The sequence below is a fragment of the Trichechus manatus genome, unplaced genomic scaffold, assembly GCF_000243295.1.
Source record: "Trichechus manatus latirostris isolate Lorelei unplaced genomic scaffold, TriManLat1.0 scaffold00073, whole genome shotgun sequence".
NCBI classification, from domain to species: domain Eukaryota; kingdom Metazoa; phylum Chordata; class Mammalia; order Sirenia; family Trichechidae; genus Trichechus; species Trichechus manatus.
In genome coordinates, this window is record NW_004444009.1 from 10,648,870 (window position 1) to 10,671,788 (window position 22,919).

Genomic DNA, 22,919 nt, shown 5'->3' on the forward strand with positions numbered 1-22,919 from the left:
TATGTGAGATCAAATTGACAACAGCAACTCAAAAGGTTTGATGGGAAGCCTAGGGAACAGTGAGTTGAAGATAATGGTAATGGAATAATTTGGAAGAGGAGAGTGAGAATAGCAGCACAACTGGAAGAATATAATTGATGTCACTGAATTGTACATGTAGAAACTTTCAAAATGCTGTAACTTTGACTATGTATATTTTCACCAAAAACAAGGTCCTCAAGGTCGAGAAGGGAGAGTGTTGCCATGATACGGGGTTGTTAACCAATGTCATAAAACAATACGTGTACTGACTGTTTAATGAGAAACTATTTGTTCTGTAAACCTTCATCTAAAGTACAATAAAAAATTAAAAAATAAAATAAAACAAATCAATCTCCCTTCCCTCCCTACCTTAGCTAAAACAGTAATAAACAGGTTTAGATCTCCTCTGTTCATTTCATATTAAAAATATAACATCTATACATCACTTACCTTTCTTAGAATATTTAGCGAGAATTGAAAAGAGATGATTTAAGGAGGGCTGAGGTTAAGAAGGAAACCCTGGTGGCGCAGTGGTTAAGAGTCTGCTGTTAATCAAGAGGTCGGCAGTTTGAATCCACCAGGTGCTCCTTGGAAACTCTATGGGGCAGTTCTACTCTGTCCTATAGGGTTGCTATGAGTTGGAATCGACTCTATAGCAATGGGTTTGGGTTTTTGTTTTTGTTTTGTTTTTTTTTTTTGAGGTTAAGGAATGGCAGATCCACTACTTTTAACATATCTACCTCTTCGGTCTGAGGAAGGTCACACAGTCCCCTGCATCTAAAGGTACAAGTTAAATTGGAGCAATGGTGTTGGGAGGGATGGAGAGAAACTGTTGTAAGAGACTCATCACCTACTGTATATTATTGTAACCCTTAAGGCTTAGGGAATTTATACAGTAAAAAGCTTTTGTCATCTATTACATTTGTTGTTGAAAGGATAAAAAATACTTGGCTATCTGTAGCATATTAATTCACAGTTTAATATGTTATAAAGTAGATGAATAGTTTTAATGCAGTGAGGTGTTTCTTAAACAATTAAACAACATAGATATGTTCACCATTATAAAATATATGTCTAAGTATATATTGCATTATTAACCGAAGTTACAAACTTTTCAACTCCTCAAGATTCTATTTATCTTAAAGGTAGAGACAAGTACACTTCTGAAGTCTGATATTTAATAAGGAGGGCCATGTTCATTTCTAGTCCCAGTTCTCTAGGACTGTGTTAATCTCTACAGTTGAATTAACAGCTTTATAATTATGAGAAATATAATTAGATCAGTGATATAAAATAATAAATATTCTAAACATGTTATAAACAAGTTTCATGAAATAAAATAATGATGATTTTGGGGGAATCATTTTAAAATAATGGGGAGAGACACCCCGCCTTCCTGCATTTTAAAAAATTTATTTTAGCAACCCTATGAGGAGCTCTGGTGGTGCAGTGATTAAGCGCTGAACTGCTAACCGAAAGGTCAGCAGTTCAAACCCACCAGCCACTCTGCGGGAGAAAGACGTGGCAGTCTGCTTCTGTAAAGATTAAAGCCTTGGAAACCCTATGGGGCAGTTCTACTCTGTGCTATAGGATCTGTGAGTCGGAATCAACTCAAAGGCACGTAACAACAACAACATGAGATATGCAGTATTAGACTCACTGTATAGACAAGAAATCTGAGGTTCAGCAAGATTAAGAAATTTGCCCAAGGTTGCAAAGTGGTAAGTGTCAGAACTGAGATTCCACCACAAATTGATCTGACTCCAAAGTCCACATTTCAAGTCACTGGTCTATACTGTACTTTGCTATCTTTACGCAAAATCCCATTAAGCTTTACTAAACAAAATCTATTTTTAAGTGGCCAAAAGATGGGTTGAAGGTGATAACTTTAATTCTATTAACATAATAAAGAGAATGAATCCTAACATGTAATATGTAAAGTAAAATTACATGTATCAAATCCTGTGTTTCCATTAAGTTACATTACAAAGAAAATAACAGGAGTCCCCTTCTCCCCTCCAGTGAAGATTCCTACGATAACTTTTGATATAAAAACTGTGGGCAAATTGTCGTAGGGCAATATGTGTACTAACTGTTCAATGAGAAACTATTTTGTTCTGTAAACCATCATTTAAAGTACAAAAAAAAAGAAGAATTATCTATGTGAGATCAAATCGACAACAGCAACTCAAAAGGTTTGATGGGATGCCTAGGGGACAGTGAGTTGAAGACAGCAGTGAAGGAATAATTTGGAAAAGGACAGTGAGAATAGCAGCACAACTGGAAGAATGTAATCGATGTCACTGAATTGTACATGTAGAAATTTTTGAAATGGTGTATCTTTGGCTATGTGTATTTTCCCCAAAAAAAAAAAAAGGTTGAGAAGTTAGAGGGTTGGCATGTTGTGGGGTTGTTAACCAATGTCATAAAACAATATGTGTACTACTGTTTCATGAGAAACTATTTGTTCTGTAAGCCTTCACCTGAAGTACAGTAAAAAAAAATAAAATAAAAAAGGTCCTCCAAGGTCAAGAAGGGAGAGTGTTGACATGTTGTGGGGTTGTTAACCAATGTCATAAAACAATATGTGTACTGACTGTTTAATGAGAAACTACTTGTTCTGTAAACCTTCACCTAAAGTACAATTAAAAAAAAAAAAAAATGTGGGCAAGAAACGGACTTTCTAAGTGGTTTGTGAGCACTGCAGTACTCTAACACAACTGGTCTTTCAGGAATTATCGTTTCTAGCAGTAAACTTATAAATAGCTCTGTGAGGCTGTACCACTGTTTAAAAAGAGAGGGTTCCACCAAAGCACAGTGAAGATTCTGCTCAGCTCCCTTCATCTAGTTAGGGCCCAAGAGCTGGAAAATGTCCACAGAAGAGCTGTGAACTTTTAATATCATTTGTACACATCCTTCAATCGCCACTAATGCCAGTGGAGAAAAACAGTACCTTAGGAGGTGAAACGTCTGCAAACTACAGGTAATAAGACCAAGTATACCTGAATCGTTTAGTATTTTGAATAATGATAAAATATTTCTATATTGTTACTTTAATAACGGGTTCCTCAATAATTAAAAGTGCTGATGAAATTCTCATTGGCATTATAACACAGGGGATTGTTGCTATTGTTAGGTGTTGTCAAGTCGATTCTGATTAACATGCCACAAACAGACAATTTTTTTTCTTCTTTCAGTTAGTAAGAAATTATCCTAAGAGATTATCAGCTTTTCAAAGTGCATAAGATCAATTTACAATCCATTTTTTTTAAATGACTTTTAAGAAGATGAGGTTTGGTTAACTAAATACACTCCAGTTTGAACCTCTAAAACAAGGCTACCAAATAAGCAGTAAATATTATCTGTCTTAAGACCAGGCTTCTGGAATATTTCTAAAGCCATAAATAGAAAACACAAACACACACATATACACATGTTCTGGGGGTAAAGAGCAGCTCCTGAATATCTAAGCAAGGACAAACATAACAGAAAAGAGAAGAATGGCACCTTAAGATCTCATTTGACTCCCTGAGATTGGACAATCCAGTATGGAGACATTAAGGAGCGCTGCAATTGGCTGGCAGGATCTATACAAGGTCACTGTTTTCTCTGGAAAGCGGAAAAGCGTGAGACAAGCAATCAGAGTAAAGAGAAACAAAACTGGAGAGATGAGCAGGGAAAGAGCAGGTGATCAGAGGAGGCTGAGGCTGTGAGCTACAGACACCAACAGCCCAGTTCTATAGTCCTCACCTGAATAGTCCCTAAAGGCACAGGCAGGAGCTTCAGTAGTAAAGAAACAGGTATTACCTACACCCCAAAATTCTAGCCCTTGAGGCTTAGGGCATTTGTATAGTAACAAGCTTCTCTATGTACAATCAACTACAATAGTCTGTGCAATGTTTATAACGAAAAATACCAAGAATAAAAAAATATATATTTATAAGAGGCATCCCTCAATAGAAGTTTCAATCTTCTAGTGTAAGATGTGTTAGGATGAGGGGATGTAGACAAGCTACAAATGTACGCCTCCGGAAATTCTCATGTATCACACGTCTCCCACTATTCTTTACCCCAATCTGTATCCCAGAAAATTTAAACCCAAACTTTTAACCACCGAACATACTCTCTCCTCTTCCTGAGAAGGCACATAAACCTACGTACATACATAAGTACATCATACTTACATAAACCCGTTGCTATCAAGTTGATTCCGACTCTTAGCAACCCTGTAGGACAGAGTAAAACTGCCCCATAAGGGTTTCCAAGGTTGTAAATCATTACAGAAGCAGACTGCCACATCATTCTCCTGCAGAGTGGCTGGTTGGTTCAAACTGCTGACCTTTCATTAGCACCCGAGCACTTAACCACTGCACCACCAAGGCTCCTTACATACATACATACATAAAATTCCAGAATGTTCTATTAAGGCTGGTAACACACAGAACTTCACAATTTCACATAATTCCAAGAACAGGGAATAAAATAGGATGGAATCTCTTGGAGACGAGAGCTGTAGAATAATTCTAAAATAATTCAAGACTCTTATCTGGACCTTGGGAAGAGGAGTTTGTGGCCCTTCCCTCAGTGCTCAGCTATTAACACCACTCAGCTCTACATCATGCATCGGTTTTTTCTGCTTACTCATAGCTTCTTCTCCCATAATTTCAGTTTGCACATGGTTTGTCAAGGTCTCTCCAACCTTGACTCTTCCTCCCCACCCCCACAACCAGTGACATGCTTGGTAAACGCTAGTAACAACTGCCCCAGAGCCGACAGTGCCATCGCTGCAAACAAGAGGTTGGAAGAGACATGCAGTAGCACACCATTAGACAGTATTTCCACCATACAGATATTAATAGATGTAAAGAAACTCAAGAGTATTGATAGTGGTAAAACAGTGAAATAATTAGTAACTGATTAATTTTGAGTATTTATTACCTTTGCTTTTAATATAATTTATTTAATCGTAATTTTACACAAGTTAATTTTGAATAATGGTTGTGTTTAACAACTGACTTGTAGAACTCTGGAAAATGTAACAATCAGTTTCACAAATGAGCATAGGCCAGCCTCCAGGGCATCACTGCAAAAAACCTTTCAGCTGAATTTCCTACCCCTAATTGGAAATGCTTTCCTTTTTTCCTTAGTTCAAATTCCAGGAAAGATTCTGATTGGTCCCACTCATCATATTAACCCACACAATCTGGTTGCTGAACAGCCTATGAATTGGTTCTTTTGGTTGAGGTATCCTCCTTGCTCTGGAAGCCTGTGGCTTGTGAGGAGGGTAAGATCAAGTGATCTCAAACATGGATGCCTCAGCAGCAGAGCTAACCTAATACAAAAAGTCACTGGACATGTGAAAAATCCATCCACCTTATGATCATTCTGACAACAGGCCATTTCAAAAAGAGAAGCTCACAGTAATAACAATGAGTTGTCAAGAACCGGTTAAACTGTATTTAGAATACTATGTTCACCAAGGTTGGTATGCAGGAAAGGGTCAGCTGACACTCAGCATCCATCTCCTCATTCCTGAAATGCCGAGGTTCAAAATTTAAAAACTGTATTTTCCAGACTCCTTTATACCTAGCATTCTAGATGTAAATTTGATTCCACCATTAAGATGCAGGACGCAAGATCTGGAAGGCAGAAGTAAAGCAGAGCCTCATTAGCCCGTAGCTTTTAGCTGTTTTCAGCTAGCAAACAAGGTCACAGACATGTCAGTGTCCAGTCTCTAGCTTCGAAGGTGTTAAGAGAGAGGGGCAGAGGCGGCAGTGGCCAGATTCAGCATTCCAGGGTCTAGCCACTAGTTCATGGGCATCAAGGGGATGTTGTCACAGCAGTGAACAGATGCTGCATTCCACTCTTATGGTGGCAAAAGCAGTGACGGTTATGGTCCCCACGATCCCCTTGATCACAGCTACAGTGGTATTTTTCTTAACTCCATTCAGTGGCAACCTCCTGATTCCCACTCTCCTGACTGTGGCAGGGGTGGCAGCTTCTGTGGCAGGTTGTTTCAAGGTGTTTTGGAAGTCATTCTCAGAGGTCAAGCCTAGAGCCCAACCTAGAGCTTAGCCCTCCAGCCCTTTCAAAGATTACCTAAGCAACTAACTTCCTGCATTATATATCCCTTCCCATTCCTGCAATGAACCTTGACTGAGACGGCAAAGGAGTACATGGCAGGTTGATTGTACAAGGATTTTTCAAGTCTGTACGCATGTTGCTCCTTCACAGACACAAAGAATCCAAGCAAGGCCCCTGCTATACCCATTAGTCTTACCTAATGAACGCACAAGCTCCCCCTCCCCCCCGAAACTGCCCCTCAGCCCCCTTTCCCCAGTTTTGCTTCACACAGGCAAGCACTTTCTTCTCTGCTGCGGCTAGCTCTATGGGTCTCTGCCTGAGACACCTCCATCCTGCGCACAGCAGGAGCACAATCCCTCCCCCCTTCAGTCAAGACAGTTATGCCAACCCTTATCCCAGCCACACAAGCTCAAGACCATGAACCAAAAGTGCCCCTGAAGTTTCATCTACCACATCCCTTGAGCATTCCCTAGACCTAAAAATGATCTTCCCCCATGTGTTCGCTCATCAGGCCAGAGGGGAAAAACAATAAAAGTCCAGCTGGCTCTAATTCAGACTTGTAGAATCATCCCCACAGAGAGGGGCAAGAAACAGCCGTCCCAGCTCCCCCATACATCAGCAACTCTTCAGAAGGGTTTTACTGAAAGAATTGTAAAGCATCTTTTTAACAGGAAAAATAATTTTTCAAAGACAAAACAAATAACAAGAACAGATACTTAAATATTCAGCTGCTATACCGGCTAACAATTTTGTGACTATTTAAATCTTAACAGTAAGCTACCCATTAAGTAAAGCTAAAAATGTCCTGAAAATTTGTGGTTTATAATAATGATTAAAATCCATTCTTGCGCTCCAACTTCTGGGTTACCACTGCCTGTAATCACACTCTTGCATGCGATGGCCTAACAAACTGAGTCTAGCGCATTATTCTTAATTCCAAAAAAAATGCAGAGTTCATAAAGAGACAGAACACGTTTAACGGGTTAATTCTTTTCTTAGTTTCTACATAAACTTCTGTGCCAGAAACCAAAACAATGAAAGGAACTGGATGACCTGGGTTCTAGTCCCAGCTTTGCCAGGTTCATGCTGTAACTCTGAGCAAAGTTACCTGCCCTTGCTAAACCTTAACTTATTCATCTGCAGACTAAGAAGACTGGCTGGATTGCTAAAGTCCCTTCCAGCTGAGTGACTGTCTAAGCCCAAACCTAAAACATAACAGTACAAACACTTAAAGAATAAGTGGTGCCAGTACTCTACAACTTGCTTTAACTTCCTCTTCAAAGGTTCCACCCACTGTGTACTACTTAAAGCCTGAAAGAAGACAGGTCTACTTGAATACAACCAGTTATTCTTCTATCTAGCTTGTCTACATTTTACTTAAACAAGGTAGACTTTGAAAAGAGTTTGCACACTTATAAAACAAACAAAAAAATCCTCATTGCCATCTAATCGATTCCAACTCATACCTACCCTATAGCACAGAGTAGAACTGCCCGTATAGAGTTTTCATGGCTGTAAATCTTTATGGGAGTAAACTGCCACATCTTTCTCCCACAGAGCAGCTGGTGGGTTCAAACCACCAACCTTTCCATTAGAAGCCAAGCGCTTAACCACTGCTCCAGGGCTCCTTGCATACTTATAAAAGACCTCTAATCCCAAAATATATTCCTTCCTACATTCACCAGAATATTTTCTAGGCTACCTGTCTCAAAATAATTGTGCTAACAGAGATTACAAACACCCTCCTGGTGAGTGAATTATAGAGTAAGTAGATAAGACAAACCATGAGAACAAGGTATTATTTCCAGTATCAAGTATACAACTTACCCAAGTGTCTTAGTCATCTAATGCTGCTACAACAGAAATACCACAAGTGGATGGTTTTAATGAAGACAAGTTTATTTCCTCATAGTCAAAGTAGGCTAAAAGTCCAAATTCAGGGTGTCAGCTCCAGGGGAAGTCTCTCTCTCTGTCGGCCTTCTCATCAGTGTTCCCCCGGACTAGGAGCTTCTCGGCGCAGGGACCCCTGTCCAAAGGACGTGCTCTGCTTCCGGCACTGCTTTCTTGATGGTATGAGGTCCCCCTGTCTCACTGCTCACTTCTGTGTTTTATATCTCAAGAGGTTGCTTCAGGACACAATCCAGTCTTGTAGATCAGGTCCTGCCTTACTAACACAACTGCCACCCATCCTCCCTCATTAACATCATAGAGGCAGGTTTACAACATACAGGAAAATCACACAGTACCAGGAATCATAGCCCAGCCAAATTGATACACACATTTTTTGGGGGACACAATTCAAACCATGACACCAAGTGTATTTCAGTTATCCTTAAAATACCTGAGCTTTTACATAAAACTGCTGAAAACATTATCTTACAAATGTAGCAAGAATTAAAGTTAACTTTCGGTTTGATTTGTAATTCTTGGGGATACCTATGTTATCAGGCAGTTCAGTTGTACACATTAGATGCACTGCCACAAGCTTTCTTTAGAAAGAGAACCAAGGAATGAAGTTTTTATTTTAAGTACTTGCCCAATGTTTTACCGCATTTAACACCCACTCAAACAATTCAGAATTGTGGAGTTTTTCCTTTTAATAGAGACAGGGAAGTAATACAGAGATTTTTCAGACTTAACGAAGTAATATCCTATCTAGATAGTGAAGAAGGACTCAGCTGTTTCATTTCCTAGTCTGTGTGACCTTCAGTGTGTTAATCTCGATGAATCTCAGTTTTCTTGTATGTAAAAGAGAGATAATAATACCAGACTCATGGAGAATAACAATATATAAATTTCTTTATAGAAAGATATTTATGCCAACATACAGGCATACATTCTTATAAACCACATGAGATGAGTGTATAATGTCCTAGCATATGGTTGTTACTCAGTAAATGGCAGGCAGTATTATCACAGCAAGTCCCCAAATCAGAATATTCCTATTAGAGCAAGGTTATCTGAAGTTAGAGTTGCCACCAAAGGGAGGGTGAAGTATCATTCACTCATCAGCATTACATTGTGAGCCCACTCTAGTTAGCAAATCTAACCCTATTCAAAGGAAAGTAAGATTTTCATTAGCATGTGCATTCCAACTTGAACACTGAAATTAGTGAATAGACTCCTTAACTAAAATTAATAATATTTTGACAAATGTTGTTCTGCCAAAAGCTACCGAGGTGGATTAAGATATAACTCTGTGAGCAGAAGTAAAAAATACTGTATTATTTTAATAGATTTAATGGCTTAATTAATCAATGTATATATTAATTTTAGAGAATTCTAGTTACAACAGCTTCTTCTAGAAGCGGTAATTTTTCAAATATGGTCTAATGACCTCCAAAGGCGGCATAAATTAATCCAAAAGTACAAAGTCCATGTTATGACTTTTACTGGCACAATACATACAATTTCATGGATGCTCATTTTTATGTACAATAAGTGTATTTACCAATAACCTACCAACATTTAATATTCACTAAAGGTTCAACTACAAGACAACACTTGGAAAAACTGCAAAACTTCTACTTTGTGCATCATACATAAACTGAAAGTTGATATTCAAATTATTGTTTTTATGGCTCCAAAGTTGAAGCCATGGATATAAGAATATAAAAATAGTATGACATTGTATTCAGAGCACCTGCCCCTCCCTTTCAACTCTCCACTTCTACTCCAAGTATCTCTGTCCCTGCAGTGAAGACAGGAAAAAAATAAACAAAGGTGGTCAGATTTTACTCTACAATGTCTGCCAAATAACTTTTTTGGTGATTAAACAGATACCACATGTCTTAGTCATCTAGTGCTGCTACAACAGAAATACCACAAGTGGATGGTTTTAATGAAGAGAAGTTTATTTCCTCACAGTCAAAGTAGGCTAACAGTCCAAATTCACGGTGTCAGCTCCAGGGGAAGGCTTCTTCTCTCTGTCGGCCTTCTCTTCAGTGTTCCCCTGACTAGGAGCTTCTCTGCGCAGGGACCCGAGTCCCAAGGACGCGCTTTGCTCCCGGCACTGCTTTCTTGATGGTATGAGGTCCCCCTGTCTCACTGCTCACTTCTGTGTTTTATATCTCAAGAGACTGCCTCAGGATACACACCTATCTTGTAGATCCAGTCCTGCCTTACTAACACAACTGCCACCCATCCTCCCTTATTAACATCATAGAGGCAGGATTTACAACATATAGGAAAATCATACAGTACCAAGAATCATGGCCCAGCCAAACTGATACACACATTTTTTGGGGGGACATAATCCAATCCATGACACCACATTACACATGTAAGCAGCGTTTCAAAGTTAAGACTCAAAGAAGGTTTTATGTATAACTTCTATGAGATCATGATTAAAAGGTACTATGAGGGGGGCCCTCAGAAATAATACAATAATGATGCTGTCTCAATTTATGTTTAAGGACCATTGTTTTAAAAAACAAAGTATTTTAGAAAGCAAATTAGTTTAAAATTTCATTTTCAAAATGACAGAATAATATTAAGTTTGTGAAACTGCATTTTTTAACTAGACTAATAATCGTTTTCTCAGTGCCAAAGATAATTAATTAAATGATCCTCCAAAGTATTCCATCTACCTAAGAAAAAGCAGCACTGATTTAGAAAATTTTATTTGATGTAAAAAAACAGAACATTACAAGCAGTACTTTTAAACTGTGTATATTCAAGTACTAACATGAAAATTTTTTTAAAGAAGCAGCTTTTAGATAAAAGCAGTTTTTAGATGAAAAACATAACAAATGATAATATTTGCATAAAATCTGTGCCTCAGTTTTGGTCTACAGCCAATATCTGGTTTAAAAAAAAAAAAAGGATAGTTTTATGACAACTGTTTACTGCTGTTGGCTTCAAAGCAGGAGAGATTAAATGTTTTAAAAGAGGTCATTTCCTGCAGTGCTGTCTCCCCAGCATCCCATCCTTTGAGGAACTGCCCCTCCCTCATCTCCTGGGGTTCTGGTACAGTATTAATCACATTGTGCTGTCCATACCCAGCTGCAAGAGTGGACATGTCACCCAGGCCTGGCCAGTCATGGTACCCCACTGCCTTCTCTCCACAGTAATTGGTCCAAGAGATGGGCATAGGGCCAAAGTCCCTGCATGAAATTTGTTACTGGACTCCAAGAAAGAGACGAGGAGCTTTAAGGGCACTGTATGACTTGAGGGTTTCAGAGCTGCGTTTCCTGCTACACTGAGAGAGCCTAGCTGAGAAGGAAGCCAACCCAGGAGGAAAACAGAGCCAAGAAACAGTCCTGGAGACCATCATTTGAGATGCGAATTTAGCTGTTACTGATCTATGCCTGGATTTTCATGTATGTAAGCCAATAAATTTCTTCTTAGCCTAAATTAGTCTCAGCAGAGTTTCTGTCACTTGCTACAGAAAGAATCCCACAACTACAGAAACTGACATGTAAATTCCTTCCTGCTGAGATCCAAGTTACACATCACAAGACACCTGTTACAAACTGGGTAACCATATCCAAAGACTAATATTTCTCCAGGACTATTCCATTAAAGTGGATTTTTAAAGTTATTTCATGGGGGGTGGGGGGAGACTAAGCCATTTTAGTTTCATATGTTTAAGTTCAGAAAATAAAGCATCTGTTTATAAAACACTTCCTTTTTCCTACCTTCATGGCATTTTCATTTCATAAGCCTATTTCTGTTAAATGTCATCATATTTAGTAAAACACCATTTTCAGTCATACGTAATTCCCAATCAGAACCATGGTGAGATACAGGGTAGACTCTCAAGTTTAACCCTTTATATTTCTTACTGAGTCTCTAAAACAATATCTCTAGTATAAATCTTAATAAAACAAGGTAACTTCCAATCTAGAGCACAGTCTGTCTTCTATTAGATACGGCACAGGTCAAACTATAATCCTCCAAAATGTAGCCCATTGTTATGGACTGAATCGTGTCCCCTCAAAATGTGTGTCAACTTAGCTAGGCCTTGATTCAAAGTATTATGTGGATGTCCTCCATTTTGTGATCCGATGTGATTGTCCTATGTGTTGTAAATCCTAACCTCTATGATGTTAATGAGGCAAGATTACAGGCAGTTATGTTAACAAGGCAGGACACAATCTACAGGATTAGGCTGTATCAGTGGTTAATCTTTCAGCTGCTAACCAAAAGGCTGGCAGTTCAAATCCACCAGGCGCTCCTTGGAAACCCTATGGGACAGTTCTACTCTGTCCTATAGGGCTGATATGAGCTGGAATCGACTTGACTGCAATGGGTTTCGAGTCAATCTAGAGAGAATCAAGCAGAGAGGAAAGGGACCTCAGTACTTCCAAGCAAGAAGAGCCAGGAGTGGGTCCTTTGTACCCGGGGTCCCTGTGCCAAGAAGCTCCTAGACCAGGGGAAGACTGATGACAAGGACGTTCCTCCAGAGCCAAGAGAGAGAGAAAGGCTTTCCCTGCAGCTAGTATCCAGAATTCAGTCTTCTAGCCTCCTAAACTGTGAAAAAATAAATTATCGTTTGTTAGAGCCATCCACTTGTGGTATTTCTGTTACAGCAGCACTAAATAAGACACCCATGCTCCCCGGCCATGCTGGGATGACTGAAATAGGGGGGTGAGGCGGATGGCTCCCCAGAACCACTGTGATACAGCTGAGTAGTTACATCAGGATAAAACTGCTGGGATTGAGGGAAAATGGAGATACAGTGGTGTCACCCCATCTCTTTTCACTGGCTGCCAATCGGTTGTGACTAACAAAAGAGGAGGCAGGGTTGAGGTAGAAATACATTTCAGTTCCCTTTCTACTAGGATAGCAAACTATGTTTTTCCATAAAATTGGCTAGGCTTCCAAAGCAACCCAAGACAGCCTATTAACCATAAAGCAAACTACTAATGGCAATATTTCAGTTACACGGTTTAAATAAAAACAATCATAGTATTACATTATGAGTTGAATAAGGCTGAAGGCAGAAACAGCATCCAAGCACCTTAACAGCATTATTTCCAAAAGAAAACACTTTTCAAGATCCAATTTAAAAAACAAACTTAGAGGAGACAATTCATAATGGAAGTATCCACACGTTTAAACAATTAATATGATTTTCCCTCTATTTTCCAATTATTTTATAATGTAGATTTCATGCTTTTATACAAAATAACATTGTTTTTGTGTTTTACCAAAAAAAAAAAAAAAAAAAGCTACTGAGATGGACTATACCCTAGGCTTTCTGTACTGAACATCCTTGCCTCACGTGTGTCTCCTCCTCCGCTTGCCTACTATTGAAAGGACCCTAGTTCCACTCAACAAAAACCTGTCCGTCTTTCAAGGCCTGGCTGACAGTCAAAATTTTCACAATTCCCTCCTCAGCCAGCCAAGTTAGAAAATAAGGGCAGGTGACAAGGACCCTACTAAGACATTAAAAAAAAGAATGAAACTCTTCTTTCACCTCATTCACACATTTAACTCCTGCAAATTCACTATGTGCACACAGATGAGGATAATTTCTTAGAATTAAAAGATATATTTTTTGTAAAACATATCTCTTTAATGCAAGCAAACTACTTCATCTGGTATTCAACCAAAAAACAGCAATTGGTTCCAACGTGGATGGAAATGTGGTATGTAAGACGCATACTAAAAATGGTGTAACACTGCATTTTATCGGCAATCTAATTGCTTTTATAAAGGATAATTTTGTTTGCATTTGATCTTCCCCTTTTTGTAATGACTTGAAAACCTAAATCCTTCCTAAGATGCAACTCTACAATCACTTTTTAGAACCTCATGCTATGCAGACAATTAGTTAACCTAGTTTTCACCAAAATTTATATGAAAACTAACTTAAGGAGTTTTAAATACTGGGAGAATAGTGAAGAAGGTAAACTCTTTAGTACAGATATTTGTTACCAAGGAGTCACTAAGCTCCCACTAAATTGTGAGCTTCCTGAAGGCAGAGACCCTCTCTGACTCATGGTTGCATTCCCAGTGCAAACTCAGTGCTGGCACATGGTGGCTGCACCACTAAATGTTTGTTGAGTGAATGAATGTGTGTCGGCTTCAGTATGAGTAACAGTACTTTTTATTTTCTCTTATGAGGTAAAATAAGCATCTTTTCTTGAAAAACATTCTGAATAATGTTTGCTCTCCAAGGAGAAGAAGAGCAACGGAATTGCCTCTCTTGCCCCATGAACAAGTGTCTCACAACACCAGCCTCCAAGCTACTGCAAAGCTCACCTTTGGCAACAGTTTTAAATTAAGGGCATTCATTCTCCCTACAAACACGCAGTATCTCAAGGAAATTATTTCTCAAAATTTCTGAAGAAAACCACAAATAATTAATGAATTAAAGGTAAAATAGTTCTATTCTTCACTACCAAAACACTTGTCATTTGTCAAATCACAAACAACGAAAAAATGAATTTGAAATTGGTAGACAACACCGAAGCGGTCCATAAGGATATAGTTCTCCTACAACACACTCCCAAACACTACCCACTGCCATTAAGTCGATTCTGACTCATGATGACCCCATGTGTGTCAGAGTAGAACTGTGCTCCATAGGGTTTTCAATGACTGATTTTTTCAAAAGTAGATCACCATGCCTTTCCTCCAAAGTGCCTCTGGGTGGACTCAAACCTTCAACCTATGGTTACCAGCTAAGCACGTTAACAATTTGCACCACCCAGGAACTCCCTCCCCAAACACTAAATGCCCAAAATGCACAAAATTTACCAAGTACTTCAGGGGTTATACAGCAAAGAAGCTACATGAAATTCTTCACCTGAAAAGATTATGTACTGACTTTGTAAGTCAGATATTTGAACAAATTTAGGAGATTTGTTTTGCCATCAATTTAGATAAAATAAAGACCAGAAAAGAAATCACTATAATTTGCCTCTCATAACAAGAGGTCTTATAAAGTACATTCTAGGACCCCAGAGGAAAAATAATTTCCCCAGGAATACAGAGTATGTTCCATGAAAATTAGTTTTAGCATAAACTGAATAAAATAAAAGATGAAACTTGAAAGGGGCCAAATGTTAAGTATTTGTTTGGACCACTAAGATGATGAGAAATTAAAGAATAATATCTATCTATAGATATTAACTTTGTAAAATAATATTTTAGAGAATAAATTATAAGAAGTCTGGGGGTGAGGGCAGGATCAATAAACAACCAGAATGATATACTAGAAAAGTGAACAAAATTAAATATATCTGAAATGTTGGATATACTACTTCTACAAAATAACAGATGGAAAATTTAAAATATATATATATATATATATATATATACACACACAAAGATGTTAATGATACAGTGAGGGTCACCAAATGTAAGTAAACAAGAGTTTTGCCACTATGGTGGTGGTGGTATTGTTGTGTGCCATCGAGTTGATTCCAATTCTTAGCAACCCTATACGACAGAGTAGAACTGCCACATCGGGTTTCCTAGGCTGTAATTTTTATGGGAGCAGATAGCCAGGTCTTTTCTCCAGCGGAGTGGCTGGTGGGTTCAAACCACTGACCTTCAGTTCTGGTTAGCAGCCCAGCACTTAACCACTGCACCACAAGGGCTCCCTGCCACTATAGTATAAGCCCATTAAAACCAAAAAACCAAACCAAACCTGGTGCTGTCGAGTCAATTTCAACTCACAGCGACCCTATAGGACAGAGCAGAACTGCCCCATAAGGTTTCTAAGGAGCAGCTGGTGGATTCGAACAGCTGACCTTTTGGTTAGCAGCTGAGTGAGCTCTTAACCACTGTACACCAAGGCTCCATAAGCCATTACTCGTATGAATGGGAGGCAATAATGAGTAGAAGCCAGGATCTGAACACCAACAGACAAAAAAAAAAAGCTACCAAATTTGAGAAAGCAGGAAACTTTTAACTTTAAAGTTTACCAAAATTTGATGCTATCTTCCCTAACAAAGAAGCTGCCCCACCCAATTCCTAGTTTCTATTGATTTAAAAAAAAAAAAAAGGTAAAGAGGAATTTATTACAAATCCAGGAGGCTAGCTAGCAATTAACTCTAATTTCTCTCACATTTCCCTTCTTCAAACATTACAACTACTAAACAAAACTCACTAAAAGTCCCATATTATCTACTATACCAAAAAAACCAACAAAAAGATCCAAATATAAAGAGAAGAAAGGAGCAGAATTATTATTTGCATAACGTAAACATTCCTTACATCCAGCAATGCTTCATTACCAACAGGGAATGTACGTCTAGGAGTGTACCTATTTTAACAAAATTGGATGTCCCAAAGAGTATATGGTGAAGACATCTATTTACATTTAATTAGCATTACACAAGATCTGTTTCAAATTAGTTTTTGTTTAAACAAACTGTAACATTGTTTCTCATGACTTTTCATCTCTAGATACAGTAAGAGACCTGGGGTTATTGAATGCAACGTGTGGTTAATAATGCAGTAGACAATGATTCCATGTACTGTTTGCATCAATACTTAATCTCTGGAATAATATCCACATAATTTACCACCGATGAAATATGTGTTTAAAGGTATATGAAGAAGCAAATATTTATATATTCCATCAAACTCTGCAATCATAGTCTGGGGAATTTTAGAACAAAACTAGCTACTTGTATCATTAATCAGAGTAAAAACTGTTTAAGAATATACTCGGAAGTAAAATAAAGGAAACAAATCCTGGTCACAGGACTATATCATGAAACAATTTCACCAGAGGTACAAAGTTCAACTTCCTTCACTACTGGGAAAATATGTAGTTCAAATTCAAGAGCCAACTTTTCTCTATGCATAAAAATAAATGACAGGTTTGTAATTAAGAAGAAGTTAACTAGTTAGGCCGCCAAGCAATAGGTGGAACTAAAGATTCTCCTAGAAGCAGGAAAAGTACTGGCTGCTAAGCACTACATTAAGAAATTCCATAACTTCCTCAAGAAAAGCCTCAGAGTAGGAGCCTTATTTTAAAGAGTTACTTTCAATTATCCATTAAGGATTATAGCAAAAAGAAGAAAAAATAAATAAAACCCCAAATCAAAACTGATGACAGTCACCACCAGAAAGACTTCCTTCAGTCATCTGGTTGATGGCGCTGGCTTTGGCTGGGCTCCTCTTAGCATCTACTAAGATGAAAAGAAGAAAGCTAGGAAGAATAAGTGCTGCAGCAGCCATATCCTACAGTCCAGTTCACTCTTCCACCATGGACTCTGTCAGGAGACGATATGAGATCATTCCCTGCTAACATTACATCTTACAGAAATGGTTAAATTTTACTCTCACACTGTGCTAGTTTCTAAATGATGTTACGAATATAAACAGTTACTAGTCAAGACAAGAGACAGAAGGCTAAGTACACTTTACAATATCTTGTTAAATTTAAAAATCCATTTACCTCAAAAATTGTAGACAAAAGGAAAAAACAATGTGAAGGGCAAGTTCCTTTTTAAATTCCTTTACTCCGTATTTTCAACCTTTTGAAAGTTAATCACAACAGTAAAGAATCTTCCTCTCCCCTGGAGATAATACTTATGCTGTTTTTAATCATTCACTAAGTTCTACAAAAAACCCCTTAAAATTCGTAATTTCTCATATTTAAAGTCTTGTGTTTAACCTGCAAAAATCTTGCTAACTTATAACAAATGTCGCTTTTAAGCAAAGCCATTTAAGAAAGCCATTTAAAGTAATGTCTAACATGAGACTATTAAGAAAACTAAGAATATGATTTTTTTAAGTGATTAATATTTTAAAATCACAACTTGTTTAGAAACAAGAGTATTAATCTTAGATGACACAGATGTAGTGGTATCCTTCAGAAATTATTTGAGTGTATCTTTAAAAAAATAAATATACTATTAAAAATAAGTATATTTATTATTAATGATTACAAAATGTGCTGCACCCATGAATAGAAATTATTACCTTTATTTTGACTAAACTTTTAAAATAGTACAGTGTCTTTGGTTGTCAAAAAAGCAAAATTTTTTCTACTATAAAAACCAACTACATTCTGAGAATAAAATTTTATTCAACACAGTATTACTGAACACACTCTAAACCTTTAATCATTTTCCTGAATTTGATATATAGATTGAGAAAACATATAACATGAAGACCAGGCTAATGTTAAAGATAAAACTCCCCAGTTTTCTAAAAAAATCATAATAATTTGAAAATACATCAGCTTTCTCATCAATCTATCAACTTTAAACCTATTTTTGAAAAGAACAGATATAACCTCATCTCTGCCCCAACTAATCAAACCAAAACACAAGGCAATGATGCAGATGTTCTCATTATTCCTTTACTCATGGGATTTGAACTAAATGGGACTTAGACTAGTAAGTGCTGTATATACAGCGTTTTGCATATTACAGACAGTGCCTAACTGGCTGAATTATAGCCCCAAAGTCTTTTCACAACCCTTCACATAAGGGTCTGTAGGTTTGAGTGAAGAAAGAATTTTGGAATTCACAAAACTATACAGAAAAGGATGTTTAAAATCTACCAAAGTTTAAAAACTTAATAACAATTTAAAAACATAAACCAATAAACTTAAAATGAATATGACAGAACTGACTATATTATGAAAATCTTAATTTAAGATTGTAGGACCATGTGAGTACAAGTATACATACATCCACAACACACACACATATGTACACTGCACCACAGACCATCAGTTCTGATTAAGCTCAGGGACTATTAAAGAGGTATGTCCAAAGAGAGGTGCTGAGAAAAAACAAAAAAACAAGCAATTCAACAATAAAAAAAGTGAGAAAGATTAACATATTAAATTCTTCTCCAGATTTTTCTAGCATTTTATGGTGAAAGGATGGACTAATCTCCAGCACAAGCCACAATTCAGCATCCCATTATATTCTAAGACATGCTATATTAATGAGAGCACATTCAGCAAAAACAGTGTGATTTTTAATAACATTGTAATCATAATTCTCTCCTACAAACATCTTATATGATAGAACCACATTCCACCAATGCTGAAACAACCAACAATGTTGTGGATAACAAAATATATGAGGACTACTACATACTAACAGATTTCACTGTATGCAGTCTGATCAATGCTTTGAAACTGGCAAGTATGCCATAAACGTAATGTGCTTTGCAACAGATTTTACTAGCATAAAAGGCACCAGGGAAACGGGTCTTTTTACCCACCCCTTCAACAATATTCAGCAATATCAAGAGATTTACAAAAGCTTCTACTCAGCTAGGCACCTTAGTCTTATTCAAAACCCAGATTCTATTCAACAGCTCTAAGCAGGAACACATCACCCAGTCACCTGAACTACCTGGACTAGTATAGTTAGGCTGTCAGTTCTGAGATGTTGCTAGCGTGCAAGAAACACTGGAGCAGCTAAGCCTTCCTAGGTACACTAGATAGTTAACCTTGGTACGAAGTGCCTCAATAGTAAGAACATTTTTCCCTGTTAGAATATACGTAAGACTGTTCCAAAGAAAATGCTACAATCCTCAGGACCTTTTCCACAAAGAAGAGCAGAAAAAGGCCGGCTTTTTCCAGTGAAAAACTGTCTGCGATGGGAGACAGAGCTACAAATTTAGGAAACCTAGATTCTGGTCGCAATTCAGTGACAGCTTACAAAGCAGCCCTGCCAAGTCAGAGCTCAGTTTTCCCACCGGCAAAATGGGAATCACCACCGCCACCCCTCCCCCTCCAAGGACTCAGGCACACCCTAGAGGTCTAAGATTACCCGGGACGATAAAGCTGGGGGAGGTGCCGCCGCTCCCAGGATGCCCACCCCGGCCCCCTCCCCCTGCGACAGAAAGGCAGGGCCGGTGTACCTGGCTTCACAGTCTTGAGACGGACAGGCTCGCGGAAGTGGCGGATGACAGCCAAGGTATCCCGGTTGGTGAGCCCGCTGACAGGCGTCCCGTTCACCTCCAGCAACACATCCCCGGAGCTGGGCGCCTTGCCGGAGACGACGCAGCAGGTGCCCCCGCCCGGCTCCTCGCGGAGCCGCCCCAGGTAGGGGAACTCGCCACGCTCCGCGCCGCCCCGGATCTCGGCGCCCAAGTCGCCCGGGGACCCGGCCCAGGACACCGCGCACTCCTGCACCTTGCTGAGCCAGTGCTTCTTCTTCTTCAGGGTCTTCGACATCCCGAACCCCGCTGCACCATGGGGGAGACCCGGCGCGGGCGGCCGGGGCGCCGCTCCGGCCCCTTGTCAGCCTGGGGGCCCCAGGCGGCCCGCGCCGCCCGCCGAGGGGGGCCTCGCAGCCCGGCCCCCCCGACCACAGCCCGCTGGGGGCCCGGCCGCTCCAAGCCCCGAGACGCCCCTCGGACGCCCCTCCCGGCTGCGCTCCCCCGGGCTGAACGGGCTTGGCGAGGGTCACTCCAGATTAGCGTGAAGAAAGGAGAAGGGAATTGCCCCCGGGCGGCTCCAGAAGGGGTTTCGGGCGGGGTCACTGCCGACGGCTGGCCCCCGGGCTCCGCGCCCGAGCGGCGGGAAAGGCTGAGACAGGGGGGCGGGGAAGTGAAGGGAGAAGAGCCGGAACGTAAAAAATCCGTCGGGGACGCGCAGAAGCGCGCGTAGAAGCGTCGCTGGATCGATCTTGATCGCTGCAGAGCTGGAGCGCGGAGACCAACGCCTGCCCAAGCTGCCAGGAAACTGCCGCTTTCAAACCCGCCGCAACCTCCTCCTCCTCCCTCCTCCCTTCCCCCCGCCCTCGCCCATCCCTCATCCAGAACCCCGCCCTCTCCCGCCGCGCGGCGCCCGGCGCGCTGCCGTCACAGGCCAAGCGCTTGGGAACGAGCCCCAGCGCTCGACTTTCACGCCGGGGATTGGCCCTCGGCGGGCAGTGGGCGTACCCTCACCGAGAATGAGGACCACTGATTGGCCGATGGGAGTGGAGGAGGCGGGCACTAGAATGACTGAAGTTTAGAGAGGGTGGAAAAAAGAAGTTTGAAGGGTGGGAGGGGAGGAGGGGAGGGGGAGTGGAGTGGACTCCAGGTCGCAGGGACGGGAGAGGCCGTCCGCACTGTTGCTAGAGCCAAGAGAAAACTCGGATATGAAGAGCGACAGAACTCCCCGAGGTAGAGGCTTGGCTGGCGAGCCGGGCTGCTTGAGGGCGGAGCCTCGGAGCGTGCGCCGGGCGCTGATAGAAGCCCGGTGTACTGTGGTAGGAAGGCGACGTGCGGAGTCCGTGCTCCCATGTGGCGGCACCTCCAGGATAGTTACTTATGAGATTCTTGTTCAGTCAACAGATGTTATTTGTGTGCCACTGAGGCCTGAACTCTGGTGTCTGGTTGATGGAAAGTAAAATAGAGCCCTGAACTTAACTGCTGTGTGACCTCGGGTAAGTTAGGCAACCTCTCTGAGCCGCAGTAGTCGCGACTGAAAAATGGAGGTGATTATACCTACCCCTCCAAGATGCTGTGAAGATTAAATGCGACACATGGCAGAGGTTAGATGCTTCTTAACGTTTGGTAGCTGATAAGAGGATGTTGATGACAATTGGCTATGACTTTGTGTCAGAAACTGTGCTAGATACTGGGGTACAAGAATACCTAAAACAGAAGACCTGCTCTCAAAGAACAGTCTAGTGGGAGAGACTGTTAAGTCGAACGCCTGAAGTGAGGTGGGGGTGAAGGGTGGATTAGGAACTAGTCTGGTAGCCCACATACCTGGGTTGGAGTCATGGCATGCTACTTGCTTGCTGTTTGACTTGGCCAAATCTCAGCTTCAGGTTTACATATCTGTAAAGGAGGTGGAGGGAGAACTAACATTGAACAACAAATATCTTAGGTCCCTTCCGGCACTAATTTTTGAGAAACTCCCCTGGAGCTTTTTTTCCTCCTTGGCTTGACTCAGTCTTTGGTCTGTCTTTAGAATGAATGCTCTTCACCCCATCTCAATTAAAAATCCTATCCATCTTCAGTGCAAAGGCTACCTCTTCAATATAGCCTTCTCTGATTTGATCTGTGGGTGAAAAGTCTTTTCTTTGAGCCATGATACTTTGTTTCACATTGCAGGATGGCACTTATTTAGGTAGACTCCTATCTCCTTTAAACAGTAGGGAAAATCCCATATTTAAACTATGAATAACTAGACAGACTCATCAAACCTCAGACAGACTGGACCAGGCTTCAGTAGCTGCAGTGATTTCATTCACACCATCTTATCAGTCAGGGTCCTGGCAGGAAACAAATGGCACTTTACAAAGATGTGGGCAGGGTGTGGGAAACCACAAGAGAAGTGTGGAACCTTGAGGCTACAAGCTCCAAGACATGCAGAGGCAAGAGGAAGGAACAGTTACCAAAACTCAGATACAGAGAGGGCTGCTTGGCATGAGTCTATGACTTTCAGTCAAGGGATGCAGCCAGCGTAAGTAATCACCTGAGGAGGAAGCTGGGAGATTTATATCTCACTCACCTCCCTCCTCCAGTCTCCTGGTGGTACTTCCCAATGGCCAAATCCAACCAGTAACCAGAGGGCCAGGGAACATTTTATGTAGTCCCTATCAGTCAGTCTTTCAAAGGAGACACTGCATCTGGAGGGACAAAGAGGAAATATCCAGCACAGACATCATGTGGATCGTTCAGATTATCCTAATCTGAGACAGAATTGGAATTTTTCTTATTTTGTTTTTTTTTTTTTCTGAACTACTACCAGCACTAGCAGAATCCTAGATGAAATCTTGATAAAAAACCCATTGCTGTTGAGTTGATTCCAACACACAGAGACCCCATAGGACAGAGTAGAACTGCCCCACCGGGTTTCCAAGGCTGTAAATCTTTACAGAAGCAGATCGCCACATCTTTCTCCCTCAGAGCAGCTGGTGGGTTCGAACCACTGACTT

General features: G+C 40.4%; 1 protein-coding gene across 1 annotated transcript in view; it reads right to left on the reverse strand.

The window, feature by feature from the left end:
- Positions 1–20,280, reverse strand: part of MAGI3 (membrane associated guanylate kinase, WW and PDZ domain containing 3) — a 250,383-nt gene extending 230,103 nt beyond the window's left edge. The window contains exon 1 of the mRNA XM_004380440.3: positions 19,903–20,280. Coding sequence (XP_004380497.1) covers positions 19,903–20,218 — 316 coding nt within the window. The 5' untranslated portion in view covers positions 20,219–20,280. The remainder of the gene's footprint in view (positions 1–19,902) is intronic.
- Between the last annotated feature and the right edge of the window lie 2,639 nt (positions 20,281–22,919).